The sequence below is a fragment of the Parasteatoda tepidariorum genome, chromosome 9 (assembly GCF_982258835.1).
Source record: "Parasteatoda tepidariorum strain Cologne lab strain chromosome 9, Ptep-v5.0, whole genome shotgun sequence".
NCBI lineage: Eukaryota > Metazoa > Arthropoda > Arachnida > Araneae > Theridiidae > Parasteatoda > Parasteatoda tepidariorum.
Window position 1 is genome coordinate 82,783,072 of NC_141763.1, and position 15,929 is coordinate 82,799,000.

The following is a 15,929-nucleotide window of genomic DNA, read 5'->3' on the forward strand; positions in this document are numbered from 1 at the left end:
TTTGTGTTAATTTTTTTTACAATTCTCATAAAACAATTTTTTGAATTTTTATTGATTAAAAAAAAAGCACTCTTGTAGATGAACAAAAATCATAGACTACGATTTTAAATTTTTTTTCTCATGCTTGATGCTTCAATTGAAGCAATTATTTTTTAAACATTGATCGTATTTACTGGTGAAATTTTGTTTTCTCTTGAAATGTTTATTTTCAATAAATTGATTGTTTTGATTGGCATAGGAAATGTTTAGAAAAATTATTTTCATAATTATTGTTTTACGTGTTACAGTTTCTATGATTTATTCATTAGTTGAATTTATATTTTTGTTTTACTGCAATGTTTAGGGTAAAGATGAAATGCCATTTAAATATTTTTCTCTTCGTAATGCAATTACAATAATTACTGAAATTAAAATTTTAATATATGAATGCAATTGCGATGTGGCAAAAATTGTAAATTAAATCAAGAAATGTTGAAACTAATGAAAATAATTTGGAAAATGAATAAAATATTTGTTTTTGGAATTTGAATTGAAATGTGAAACCTGATATTAATGCTTTAGTCCAGGGGTCTCCAAACTTTCCAGCCTTAGGGCCATACTGATTACTCCAGTAAGTTCTGAGGGCCAAAACCATATTATCATTGTTGCCGGTGGTAAAAAGTGAAATAGTCCACTGATGAAAAAAAAAGTCCGAAAAAGTACGCAACGTTTAAAAAAGGCTGCAAATCGGACATCGGACTAAAGTCCGCAAAACGGCAACACTGCATATTATTAATTTTCCTGTCATTATCTGTAATTTCTAGATTAGTCGAAGAGTACGAGCCATGAGGAGTAACGTGACACGACATCTGGTGGACACAAGCGGAAATAGGAAGTACCTTCTAACAGGTGGCGTTAATAGCACGTACAGAATAATCTCGTTGGTTCGAGAAAGTTCTGGTGTCTTCCACTCACTTCTAGATGGCAGTAATTGGAATATCTAAGAAGGCTAGTGGCGCAACCACAAGTCAGTTCCTATGACACTGTTGTGAAATAAAATAGTGCGTACCTCCTTAAAACGTGTTTGTGCGTGTTTAAGTTTAAGACATCTTTGTAACAGTATTTTGATTTGAATTGTTGCTTTTGTATGTGATTTAGTAGTATGGAAAAGAAGCGAAAAATTGATACTGAATGCAGAAAATTCAAAGATCAGTGGAACATTCAGTATTTCGTAATTGAGTCCAGTAACAAGGCGCTATGTTTGATTTGCAATGAAAGCATAGCCGTTCTCAAAGAATATAACATTAAACGTCATTATGAAACAAAAAATTTTCAAAATTACTCAAAATATACAGGAAGTTTGCGGACAGAAAAATTCGAAGCTATGAAGCGCGGATTGAAATCGCAGCAATCTTCATTTACAAAACTCAAAACTGAGGCTGCAACTCGAGCCAGCTTTCGTGTGGCTCTTGAAATTGAAAAACGTGCAAAACCATTCACTGATGGAGAAATGATCAAAGAATGCATAATTGCAGTAGCCGAAGAAATGTGCCCTGAAAATGTAAATTTATTAAAAACTGTCAGTATGTCAGCAAACACTGTGGCTCGAAGGGTAGAAAACATCGCTGAAAATATATCCTCTCAACTGTTCGACAAAAATGGACAAGTTGAGTGGTTTTCTTTGGCCTTGGATGAGTCAACGGATGTGTCAGATACTGCTCAGGTGTTGATTTATATTCGAGGGGTAGATAAAAGTTATGAAGTGCATGAAGAACTTCTTGATATGTATAGTATTCATGTCACAACTACTGGTACAGACATTTTTAAAGGAGTTGAAATGGCCATTAATCAAAAGAACCTTCAATGGAAAAACTTGAAATGTATTACAACTGATGGAGGCAAAAACATGAGTGGGAAAGATAAAGGAGTGGTCGCTCTTGTGTCAAAGGCTGTAGAAAATGACTGTGGTTCAAAACCATTAGTCTTACATTGTATCATTCATCAACAGTCTTTGTGCGGAAAATGTTTGGATATGTCTGAAGTTCTGAAACCAGTCATATCAACTGTTAATTTTATCAGATTTTTTGGGCTGAATCACCGACAATTTATTGCAGAGATTGGAGAAAATGACTTACCTTATCATACTGCCGTACGTTGGCGTAGTTGTGGGAAAGTCTTTCAGCACTTTTTTGAACTTCGAGCAGTGATCGAAAGTGTTTTGAATGAAAAGCATCGCCCTCTTACTGAATTACAAAACAACGCATGGCTGTGGAAGTTAGCATTCTATGTTGATTTGACAAAACACGTGAACGAACTGAATTTGAGATTACAAGGAGAAAACCAGCATCTTCCTGATTTATACACTAATATCAAATCATTCCAGAATTGATACTGTTTCAATCACAACTACGAAGTAAATGTTTTTCACATTTTAAAACATGTGAAATATTCAGCCACACCACCGACACTGAGTTTCCTATCGATTTTGCAATCGAAACTTTGAGTGCTTTGAAAATAAATTTTGATACTCGTCTCTCGGACTTTGATGCCATTGCGAATCAAATTAAGATTTTTCAGAATCCTTTTGATACTGACATTGAAACCCTAGCCCCGGAACTTCAAATGGAAATGATTGATCTACAGTGCAGTGATATAATTAAGAACAAATATCAAAACTCATCTTTGTTGGAATTTTATAAGAGTCCTCCACTGACACAATTTGATAATTTGCATAAATTTGTTCGTGGGCTGTTTTCTGTTTTTGGTACTACTTATTTGTGTGAGAAGACCTTCTCCAAAATGAAGTACACAAAAAATGTTTACAGATCTAAATTAACTGATGAGCATCTTAAATCTCTTTTAATAATTGGTACAAGTAAAATTAGTCCACAACTACAAACTATTGTCAGTGGAAAATCTCAATTACATAAATCTCATTAGTATTTCATATGTCATTATGCTTGTTATAAGTTATGTTTTTATTTAAAATGTATAAAATGTTAGTTGGATTCGTTTCAATAATTTGTTAGTTATTATATACTGAAGTTAAATTTTCTGCATATTATACATGTCTTTACTCATTATAATTCTGTGTTTCTTTATCCAACTTATCACAAAAGCAATAACAATAAGCCTACAACAATGTTATGAGTAGTTAGCCCATTACCATATCAATGTAGATGTCATATTAATAATTATTCAACATAAAATTGGAACACTTCAGTAAACTGAATTTAATTTGCTATAAAAAATATGTTCTCTAAAAGGAGTTTTCAAGTATGCTAGCTCTCCGCGGGCCAGACAAAATCTGTCCGCGGGCCGGATGTGGCCCTCGGGCCGTAGTTTGGAGACCCCTGCTTTAGTCCAACGTTGGTAATTAGTTCATAGCTCTGTTCTAGCTCTGTTCTAGCTCAGTAATTTCCATAAACAAATCGTTTCTTTATTTCTGAACTTTAATTCCAGCATACAGATAGGAAAATGATCAAACACAAATTGAAAAATTTAGTAACCAAATACACTTTTAAAACACGTTTAAAATAGAACTGAAAAATATTTGAATTTTTTAACACCCGATTGTGGCAAATAAAATTACCAATTAAGATCTCTGCACAAAAATTACTTTAAAAAAATATCCAAACTAAAATTTTTGAAAAAAAAAAATTATGTCCAAGAAGAAAGAAAGATATAAATGAAAAAAAAAAGAAACAAAAGGTAATTTGCAAATTAACCAAATTTGCAATAGCTAGATCAGTCAAAAATTAAAAACTGATTTACCTTAATACCATATTAAATTTGAAAGCTTTGTTTTGGATTTCAATTAGTGATTGTGTTAAACCGGTTGAAATGCAAAATCTGAGAAGACTGATCACCTTTTCTGATTATAAAAGCAATTTGTTTTTACATATTTTCTGAAATCCGGGTTAATAATTGCAATAAAAATACCAAGAAAGAAAATAAAAGTATGAAATATAGAAAGTAGAAAGAAAAGAAAAATAAAAGAAAGAAAAGAAAAATTAAAGAGAGAAAAGAAAAAGTGTTACAGTAGGCAAATTTTGGACATAAAAAAAATAAATAAATAAATATAAATATATTTATATTAAAAAAAAATTTCAAATTTCAAAATTGAAAATGATCTTGTGTTTTCTAATATTCTTGAGACTAAATATGATAATGGTGCGTAACATTGTCAAAATCATGTTGACAGAATTGTGCAAATCCAAGAAAATTAATAAATTCCTAACTTCAGGTAATTTTGCAAAAAAAGTTCCAAATATTTTGCTATTAAAGTGACAAAAAATGAAAGGTAAATAATAAAGTGAAATAAAGACAATACTGAAATCTTGGACTTCAGAATGACAACTACTGTGTCATTTTATTACCACGTTTATATAAACTTGCCTTCGTGTATGTCTGTCCGGGTGGAATTTTGTAATCGATTTTAAACTAACTTCCCGACTAGCTACAAACTTCAAATTTGGCACACAGTTCAGAATTGGATGACAATGCATGAAAATGAAGAGAAAAACGACATGCAAAGTAAAATAAAATTAAAATTAAAAAATTTTTTTTTTCGAGATTGTCTTTTGTTGTCGATTCCATTATTTCAAATTATTACGTGTCAGGTGAAAATATTTCTGTTGTCGGAGTATTTTTATTGGCTGAAAAATCACGTGGTAGGATCCAGTTTTTCCTCATTCATTTCCAGAATGTTTTGGTTGTCATCAGCATAAAACTAATGAAAGTCGTAAAGGTATTGTTTTTCTATAAAGATTTTTTTGTATCCCTAATTTAAAATAAAAGTTCTATTACTTTAGTAGTGGTCTTGTAGTAGTTTTAACTACTCTTGACCAAGAAAAATAATCTAAATAAAAATATATATTTTTAAAAACCACGTTTTTTGTAGTGAAGAATAATAATTAAAAATTAATAATTTTTTAAAAATATAAAATGAAAATTAAAAATTAAAAAAATCATAGTTTAAAACAAAAAACTTCAAAATAAAAAAATTCAAAATAAAAAGTAATATTTTTAAAAACCACGTTTTAGTAGTGGAGAATAATAATTAAGAAAAAAATTGAAAAACGAAAAACGTGGGGCGCATGAAATACATAACAGTACATATACACATACATATACACATTTTCTTACTCATACACATGCACAGCCACATATACATCCACATACATATGCATATACAAAAGCATATTCCACATCCACATTCAGATACAATTACAATTACTGATATACATACACATATTCTCAAGAGCACACATACACTAATATAACATTACTGTTATGTATTTCATGCGCCCCACGTTTTTCGTTTTAAAATTTTTTTCTTAATTATTATTCTCCACTACTAAAACGTGGTTTTTAAAAATATTACTTTTTATTTTGAATTTTTTTATTTTATTTAATTTTATTTTCAAACAAGGTAATCAATACTCAAATCTAATTTCAGATTGAAATTTTTCCTGCAAAACTGTTTTTTGGTATTTTGTGCTTTACATTTTAAATTATACATTTCTAACAAATGTTTATAAATTTTTATCATCATGATTGAAGAGTTAACCTAAATTGTATTATTATGAAGAATACTTCTTATAATGAAAAAAAACTGTGCTGTGATCTTCAAATAAAAAACTTTTGGAACTGAAAAAACTTCTAAGTCAAAAAAACTTTTGAAAATGAAAATCTTAAATTTGTTGATAATGCTACTGCAGATTTTTAATTGTGTTAAAATTTTTACCATGAGAACATATGTAAATGTTTAAGAATTCATATTACTTTTATATATTGTAAGCATTACAAATTTGATTTTTTTTTCATTTTAACTGTACTTCTACCATAGGGAAGATTTCGCAAATGGATAATTTTTAAAATTCTTGGATTGTAATTAAACATTTTTGGCGAGGGGGGATGTAACATAAAAAGGTTCAGTTGATCATTTTATGTTATCCTAATTAATTATTCTAATCGAAATTCTTTCTCACACTTTTAAAAGCCACATCCTGCTCTTAAATCTATTTTTGGCTCAAGTATGCATTTAATTAAAACCAGGGCATTTCTCCCTTTGCTCTCTGTGGGAAACGCTTGATCTATTTCATAAACCAATAGCAACTACTAAGATTCCCCTCTTTCCCTAAATTAAGACATTTTACGGATTTTACTTTGCGAGATTTTCCCTAACATATAACCAAGGAGCGCAACTTTTTGTGTTCACTTTTTTACACACTTTCATGACTGCTTCTGTCTAATAATTAATAAATAAATTTTGCAAGGATTTTAGGCTGGGAAGGAGGCTTCCCGACCTAAGACCTGTTTTAATCCTTCCACTCGGCAACGACGTTATATATATATATATATATATATATATATATATATATATATATATATATATATATATATATATATATATATATATATATATATATATATATATATATATATATATATATATATATATATATATATATATATATATATATATATATATATATATATTGATATATATATATATATATGTTTCATCGGAGTAATGATATACTGAAAGCAAAGTAAAGTTGGTAATGGATAGTAGTAAGCGAGACTGAAACTAACTATATTCATTTATCAATTTTAATCTTAAACTTTACTCTCAAAAGTTGCTATTATAAGTCCGAATGACAATAATCCTCCAATGATAGCAAAAAAATTAAGTTTTGTAAAACAGAAAATATTACACCCTGATAATATAACCATTAAATCTTTCAAAACTGAGTCTGATAATGAAATAAAATCTGGCTTAAGCGTCATCATAAGTTTAGCGTATTTAATATGATAATTATATTTGATATTCCTCATTTGAATTGGTATTTCACTGGCGTAATGATATACTGAAAGCAGAGTAAGGGTAATGGATTTTACGTAGAAGCTAACCTCAAGAAACAGGGCACTCTTGGTGGTAACTGAAGAATAAAAACCATTGTTTGTAAGAAAGAGTGAAGTTGTAGAAAACATAAAACTTATACAAGACAAGCATTGCATGCAAATAATACTCGAAAAAGTGTATTGAATGGATTTTGGAGGAAATAATGAAATGGATGGATTTTGAAATGGAGTTTTTGGAGGAAACCTGAAACTGTTTCAAGGGATTTCGAACCACCTGCAAGCGTTTCAACAAAATCGGCCAAACCTTCAAACGTTTCGAGTGATAGTGACTAACCTGTGAGTGCTCCAACACGAGATTATGGCAACCCTGTGAGACATCCGATTCATTCGAGACATTGTGACGATAAAGTGTCATCGTACCCATCAAAACGAGAATCTTGGCAGTACATGCCTAGGCCAGAGAAACACTTTTCCTCTACTCACAGTCATTCATTCGTCGTTATTTGCAAAAGAACAGATGGATACACCCTCACGAATAGTTATATTTATCATTCATCCGATGGTCCCATTCGTCAACATGCATTGTTAGAGTAATTATTCAACATGGGGGTGAGTTTTTCTGTTCTAACGTATACCATCACTGATGCAAAATGGAGAGAATTAGTTGAAAGTTAGCCTGATTATCATCCAGAAAAAGAAATTAAAACTGTCCTTCTGAAAAAACCATCGAAATCCTTGGGAAGATGTGCGTACTGTTCACGCGAGGATTGTCATAAATGGATTGCTGCCACTGGAGGCATCTCCCAATTTTTGCATTTGCCTATGGAGTCAATTTTTTATACGTGTGTCCTCTTTCGAAATGATTTTGTAATATTTTTTAAAATCCCTTTTCATCATTTCGTAAATTGCCAGTCACTTGTCATAATTTTCGTAAATTGTCAATCACTTGCGCTTATTAAAATCATGATTTGTTTGAGAAAAATTTGTATTCATTTCACAAATGTGTTGAAAAAATGGGAAAGTTTCCCTAATTGGGAGACTTTTCCATTTTTTTTAAAACACTCATCGTGCTGATATTGATCCATTGCATTTATTGCACATGCAGTACATTTTTAAACTCTCAAACGTTTTCATATTCAATTTGCTCTCGACAAGTGTAAAAAAACAAAAAATTTCAATTTTGGTCTCACGAGTGTTTCAAAAAAATGGGATAGGTCCCCAATTAGGGGGATGTGCTACCGTTGACCACGAACTCCAATTCCCGTTGCAGGTTTTTTTAACCTTGGAGACTCTCACAAGTTATTTAAAATAATTGATTCTTCACATTACAAAAATTGCAGTTGGTTGAAAAATGGTAATCAACACCCATTGTATTGAAACGTGTCCGGCCACTCACTCGGGCAAAGATTCGTTTCCATTATTGCGTTTGCGACACTGTAACATGAGGAATTGGACCTGTGCCACATGCCTTAGTGTTGCGGGGAGTCTTATCTGTGTACTATTCTTAATACAATATTCATAAGTTGTAAGTGCTCCAAAAAACCTGAAGCTACTAAGAATCAGCGCTTGCCTTAAGCCAAACACTGTAAAAAAATTTATAGTGTTGTATGATGATCAACTTGTTTTGGGTAGTGTCAAGCTCTTCAAGAAATTTTTAAGCTAAAATTTTTCCAAGTCTTCTCTGTGTATTATTCCTAATACAATATTTATAAGTTGTTATTGCTCCAAAAAATATTCAGCAGCTGAAGCTACTGAGAATCAACGCTTGCTTTAAACCAACACTGTAAAAAAACTTTTTTTTATGTTGTTTATTAATAATCATCTTGTCGCAAATTCTCCAAGAATTTTTTTACGACCCAAAATTTTTTCTGTTCGAGTCGTTGGAGAGTTTGAAAGTTTTATAAGATTTTTCAGCATCCCTTTGTATTGCAGAGCACCACGTATTGTGTTGTTACCTCTTCGAAGGTTGGTGGACGACTGACAATGTCCGTGTGGAGCGACTAGTTTCATTCTTAAGCCACGCCCACTTCAAATTTTTTTACAGTGTTGTATAACTATTAACTTGTCTTGGGTTGGTTCGGGTTCTTCAAGAAATTTTCAAGCCAATATTTTTTCAGAGTCATGTCTTTGCGTTTCATTCAAACAACCAGAGACAACTTTCAGAACATGACCAACCCAATGGATATGGGACCATGACCAACCAAAAGGATTTCAGAGCATAACCAACCCAATGATTTCAGAGCATGACCAACTGAATGGATTTCAGATAATGACCAACTGAATGGATTTGTTTTGTCTTGAGTTGGCTCCAGCTCTCCAAGAATTTTTCAAAACCAAAATGTTAAGACTAGTCCTCAAAACATTTCACAGCATCATCAACCCTATGCATCTCACAACAATGCAATCCCCATGGATTTGGTAGCAGGATCAACCCAATGCATCTCACAACATCACAAACCAATGCATCTTGCAGCTGGATCATTCCAATATAGCTCACAGCATTGCAATTCAATGCATCTCACAGTATTCCAAAGGCTAAATCACTAGTGTTCCAAACATCACGATAGCTTAAAGTTTTGTTTAAGAACACTTTCTCCAACTAAAGTGTCTGAAATAATACATATAATCTTAAGGAAATATTCATTTTTCTTTTAACCTCTTTTTTAAAGGTTGATCTGTTTTAACATTTATAAAACACAATTTCAAATTCTTTTACCTACCCTTTCAAGGAATAAATGATCTTGCATTATTTAAATATTTGTTGTTGTTAAATATTAATTCATATGGTTTTCCATTTCTTTATTGTGTGCCTCTGAATTTAATTTTTTGAGCTTTAAATTAACTTTATTTACTTCATTTATTTAAGTTATTAACTTTTACGATATGTGGAAACCATTCGCTTGTTTCATCATGCAGTTCAAAAAATTTTTATATAAAAACACAAATAATTGCCTTCAAGTCATACCGCATTAATATAAATCATTTTTTGAACACAATTATCTATTTTTCATTTATATATTGCATTATTTAAAGCAAATAAAACCAAAATGGATTTTTTTAAATAACAGTCAAAATTTAAGGAAATATTAAAAATTCATTTATTTCTAGAAAAATTTTACTTATTGTCAAACAATAATGTAATTGAGTAATTTATAAAATAATAATTAATTTATGACTAATTTTTAATTCTGAAAAGATATTATTCAATCATTTGTAAAATGGAATATTAAAACTGTATATATTAATGAGTTAAAATACTAAAATATTAATGAGTTCTAGGGTATCATTAGCCGCAATGCTTACAAAAAAACTTTTGTGTTTAAAAATTACTTTTTGATTCAAATAAACTTTATAAAAAGCCTCTATTGACTCAACCATTTATGAAAAACGAAAAATGATACTAAACATTTGTAATCCACAATCCTGATCAAATTTAATAGTCATATCAAATTATGAAAATCATGTAACATTTTCTATCCCAATTCAACTAATGCATTAATTTTTAATGATAATTTTTTTTATCTTATAATTACTATTTGCAATTTATTTTATCACGCAAAGAAATATTTTAATATTTAAATGCATGTAAAAAGGTTTTTCTTTGAGTACAACAAAAAAAGGTGCTCTATAGTTTAGAAATTCAATGAAATATTAAATTCCTATGAATTTTTTAACTTGATAGAAAAAATTCTATGATTTAAATCTTTAACCATCTTTATTTTATTGATGATAAGATAGGGGAAAAACTGCATCGTAATAACGGATCATTTAATCTAAATTAGATAGAAATATTTTTGTGCAACGGAAAAGGAATTTAAAGTTGCTTGTAAAAAGGTTCTTCTTTGAAGACAACATGAAAAGGAGGACTATATCTTTGAAAATTCAATGAAATATTAATTTCCTATGAATTTTTTAACTTGATAGAAAAAATTATATGATTTAAATCTTTAACCATCTTTATTTTATTGATGATAAGATAGGGGAAAAACTGCATCGCAATAATGGATCATTTAATCTAAATTAGATAGAAATATTTTTGTGCAACGGAAAAGGAATTTAAAGTTGCTTGTAAAAAGATTCTTACTTGAAGACAACATGAAAAGGAGGCCTATATCTTTGAAAATTCAATGAAATATTAATTTCCGATGAATTTTTTAACTTGATAGAAAAAATTACATGATTTAAATCTTTAACCATCTTTATTTTATTGATGATAAGATAGGGGAAAAACTGCATCGCAATATTGGATCATTTAATCTAAATTAGATAGAAATATTTTTGTGCAGCGGAAAAAGAATTTAAAGTGCTTGTAAAAAGGTTCTTCTTTGAAGACAGCATGAAAAGGAGGACTATATCTTTGAAAATTCAATGAAATATTAATTTCCGATGAATTTTTTGACTTGATAGAAAAAATTACATGATTTAAATCTTTAACCATCTTTATTTTATTGATGATAAGATAGGGGAAAAACTGCATCGCAATATTGGATCATTTAATCTAAATTAGATAGAAATATTTCTGTGCAACGGAAAAGGAATTTAAAGTGCTTGTAAAAAGGTTCTTCTTTGAAGACAACATGAAAAAGGAGGCCTATATCTTTGAAAATTCAATGAAATATTAATTTCCTATGAATTTTTTAACTTGATGGAAGAAAAAAAAAGATATGATTTATCTAAAATCAATTATTTATTTATTATAAGACTGTGGCGAAACTGTATATTAATAATGGATTATTTATTATAAATTAGAAGGAAACATTTTTGCGCTTCTGTGAGTTTGGAACAACATTTCAATTTCATATCAAAACGAATAAGAAATACGGGTTTCTTAAAATGTATCAAAATAATGTAAAAAGTAAAGAACTTGTTTTTTTACTTCATTTAGCTGCTGCTTGTGGAATTATAAAATCTAACTCTAAACCTCTAGCAGCCTTATCTTCGGTATTTTCTATTTTATTCCATTTTGCGTGCATGGATATGATTACTTTACAACTGTATTACTCCTACACAGGCAAGGAGGATATCAGAGTCAACAGTGCTGATATATTTGGTTGGGTTCTTTATTTGCTTACGTGGCACGGCTCAAGAAGAAAAAGCAAAATTATATGTAATGTATTTGCCAGCTTGGATAAAATTACACAATTAAAACGAATGAGTATTATAAATTCTAGAGAACGAATAACGACAATAGTTTTAGTGTCACTTACTTTTATCTATCCAGGGCTGTTTTATGTTACAATGTGTGGAGTTTCTGACGATGATTTCAAAAAAGCAACTGTTAAATATTGGATCTATGACATTGACATTCCCGATAAAGATTTAACTAAAGCGTTATTCTTTTTCAGACTTTTCACACATCGATTCATGGCAGTATTTTGCACTCTAACAAGCTTCTGCTTATATTGGACATGCTGTCGCTACGCTGCCATTTCATTATCGAGGTTTCATTCTGATATGGAAAAGGCATTCAAAACTTCTTCATTTTTCTCGCGGCAAAAAGAATTTGCAATGAGATATTTGCAAGTTCTTGAAACACTGCAGGAAATTCAAAAAACATTTTCGAGCATTATTTGCATGCAATGTTTGTCGTGTATATGTTTTATGTTTTCTACATTTGCCCTCTTTCTTACAAGCACTGATGTTTATCTTTCAGCTGTCACCAAGAGTCTTCTGTTTCTTGAGGCCAGCTTCGCTGTAATATGCATTACCCTTACTCTGCTTTCAGTATATCATTACGCCGGTGAAATACCAATTCAAATGAGGAATATCAAAAATACTTATCATATCAAATACGCTAAACTTATGATGACGCTTAAGCCAGATTTTATTTCATTATCAGACTCAGTTTTGAAATATTTAATGAATCAGCCAGATGTCATATTGTCAGCCTGTAATATTTTCTGTTTTACAAAACTTAATTATTTTGCTATCATTGGAGCATTTGTGTCATTCGGACTTATAATAGCAACTTTCGAGAGTAAAGTTTAAGATTAAAATTGATAAGTGAATGTAGTTAGTTTCAATCTCGCTTACTACTATCCATTACCAACCTTACTTTGCTTTCATTATACCATTACACCGATGAAACACACACACACACATACATATATATATATATATATATATATATATATATTGTATATCTAGTATATATATATATATATATATATATATATATATATATATATATATATATATATATATATATATATATATAATATATATATATATATATATATATATATATATATATATATATATATATATATATATATATATATATATATATATATATATATATATATATATATATATATATATATATATATATATATATATATATATATATATATATATATATATACTAGAGGGCTTTGCCCCCTGCTCGCAACCGCTCGCCAACCCCCGATAATTGCTACGCGATTACATTTTTGTGACAATTTTTCTGCACCAACATCACATAGAGAGAATAAGATAGGATTGTAAAATGTCAGAGGTCCTTATTATCAGCATTATAAACTTATATGAAGCAATTTTAATACAAACAATATTATAAACTCATATAAAGCAAGGAAGGAATATTATTTAACACATTACTAAATTATTTGCCGGAGATTAATCTCCGTATCCGAAGCACGCGTGGCAGAGCCTATCTCGGCTAGACTTTATTTGAGGGTGCCCCTCGATTCTCGCCAAGCTGGACAATGTTGAAACCCAATCGTGATTCTGATTGGTTTAGATTTTAGCGTCATTTTTAAATGTTCAAGGGCAGATGTAATTTCAGAGGTCCGTTAGTTCTATGTTGGATATTGGCTGGAAAGGTTACTTTTGCTTCTGGTCAATAAGATCGAAGGTATGTGGGCAGTCATAGAAAGGACTTCAGAAAAAAATGTCATCGCCTCTCCGGTACCATATACGTCATTTTCGATTCGTATTTCGCCGAAATTATGTGGCGATGGAGGTACAGTCCGTAAAAAAAAAGATATCACCCTGAATAACTTTCGTTCTAATGATCGGATTTTCACGAACTAAGTGTCAATTTTAATGGTTCCGGGGAGTGACCTCAAATATGCTAATTAATTAGTGCTAATTATTAATTAAGTTACGAAATCAGACACAAAAACGTACTTTCTCTGAATAAACATGTATTTTTTTTAAAAAATAATTTGGAATCCAGACACTTGAATTAGGGGGGGGGGTAGACAAAATTTTGAAATAATTGGGTCTTAAATTGGGTCACAATAAAGGTTTATATATTTGGCGATAGTTCAGAAAACCGCCAGAAAAAGTCGCCAGCTCAAATTAATATTTTAAGGTAACCCATTGACTAATTCAAAAGAAGAAGACTTAATTTCACTAGGTTGCGAAGCAACCAATTTCTGACTGTAAAAAAAAAAATTTAAATAATGCTCTGTGATTGCTCGGAGAGGTTTAATAGAAATATCTCAAAGTTAATAGAAAATATCTCAAAGTTTCTAGGATATAGACAATTTTTAAGCTAATTTTTGTCCAAAAAGTAAAATATTTTTTATTTTAATCTCCATTGAATAGAAAATTTGAATCGATTTATAAATTATTTATGATTTTCTAAGTTTTTAGAATTTAAATACATGAACTTTTTATCTGATATTATTTAGATTATGTTGTTTTTGTTATAAAAATTCGAGGATTTCGTACTGAAATCAAATTAACATAACTTATTATGGCTATATACAAAATTTTAGGGATAATCATTTTTACAGCTTTAATCGAGTGTTCTAGGCAAGAAAGTTTGAAGAAAAAAAAGTGCTTGAAAAATAAAATGTATATTGTATAGTAATTCTAATGCGCATTCGCAAAGTTTTCTATAATTTACGATAATTTTTTTTTCTATAACTCAAGGAATTGCTGAATGTTTAGTGGTATTTTAAAAACACTGAAATATGTTATGTTTAAGAATAAGATATTGAAATAATATGTTGCATATTGTAAGATTCATTGTTTAAAAAATCGTTTCATTTTGCTAGATATTTAGGTTACAAGTAGGACTGGGTGATATTAGAAATTATATATCGTGATGCATCGTCAGTTTTGCATCGCGATATAGCGATGTATCGCGATATAGTATTTTTGAAATTTATTTACTTGTAAGGCACAGAAAGTCAGATTTCTATCAAAACTTCATACTCAGATTGATTTAAATCAATTTATTAATTTGAAGTTATATATGTGTTGCTTAAGATATATATTAAATAAATTGACTACAATGTACAAATCTTACTTAAAATATTTATTGAAATGTTTGTTTGGAAATTCATAATAAGCGTAAAACAAAGTGTTAAAAACTTTTTTTAAAGCGTTTTTTACAAATTAATATTTTCTTGTACTATTATGCATAAATAATTACATAATTATTAAGTTCAATCGTAATGTTCAATTTCTAAATGAAACGTAAAAAATTATTTGTATGTTTAAAACAAAGTGCTAAATAAATTTAAAAGAAAAAAACGCTTTTAAAACACTATTTTTTATTATTATCATTGCAGTTATTATAGTTCATTTACGTCACACTAGAGCTGCACAATGTGCTATTGGCGACGGTCTGGGAAACATCCCTGAGGATGATCCGAAGACATGCCATCACAATTTTGATCCTCTGCAGATGGGATGGCACCCCCGCTTCGGTAGCTCGACGACCTGCACGTGAAGTCGAGCACTTTACGGTAGGACAGTTTAACGAGGACCAATACCGCACACCCTCGGTCCCTACGCAGACTGATCCAACTGGTCACTCACCCGCACACTGACCGCAGCCAGTGATGCTTGACTTCGGTGATCTGCAGGGAACCGTGTCTTAACGATGAGTCCACTGCGGGACCTTATCATTTCATATAAATAATTAAATTAAATTATATAATGACCGAATTATGAACGAAAAACAAAGTAAGATTTAATTTCTTAAAAATAAAAAAATTGTGATATTCGATAATATATTTAGCTAATTAACAAATAATGTGAAAAGAATATTTTTAAAAAAAAATTATTATACTCTCTAATAAAACGAAGTGCTAAATGATTTTAAAAAAATGAATAAAATACGC

The 15,929-nt window shown here is 29.9% G+C and overlaps 1 protein-coding gene across 1 annotated transcript; it reads left to right on the top strand.

Annotated features, from left to right (window-relative positions):
* The first annotated feature begins 1,141 nt into the window (after positions 1-1,141).
* On the top strand, positions 1,142-2,368 carry LOC107440248 (general transcription factor II-I repeat domain-containing protein 2). The gene has a single exon (XM_087151490.1). It carries the CDS (start codon positions 1,142-1,144, stop codon positions 2,366-2,368), a length of 1,227 nt encoding a protein of 408 aa, XP_087007616.1.
* Positions 2,369-15,929: the final 13,561 nt, after the last annotated feature.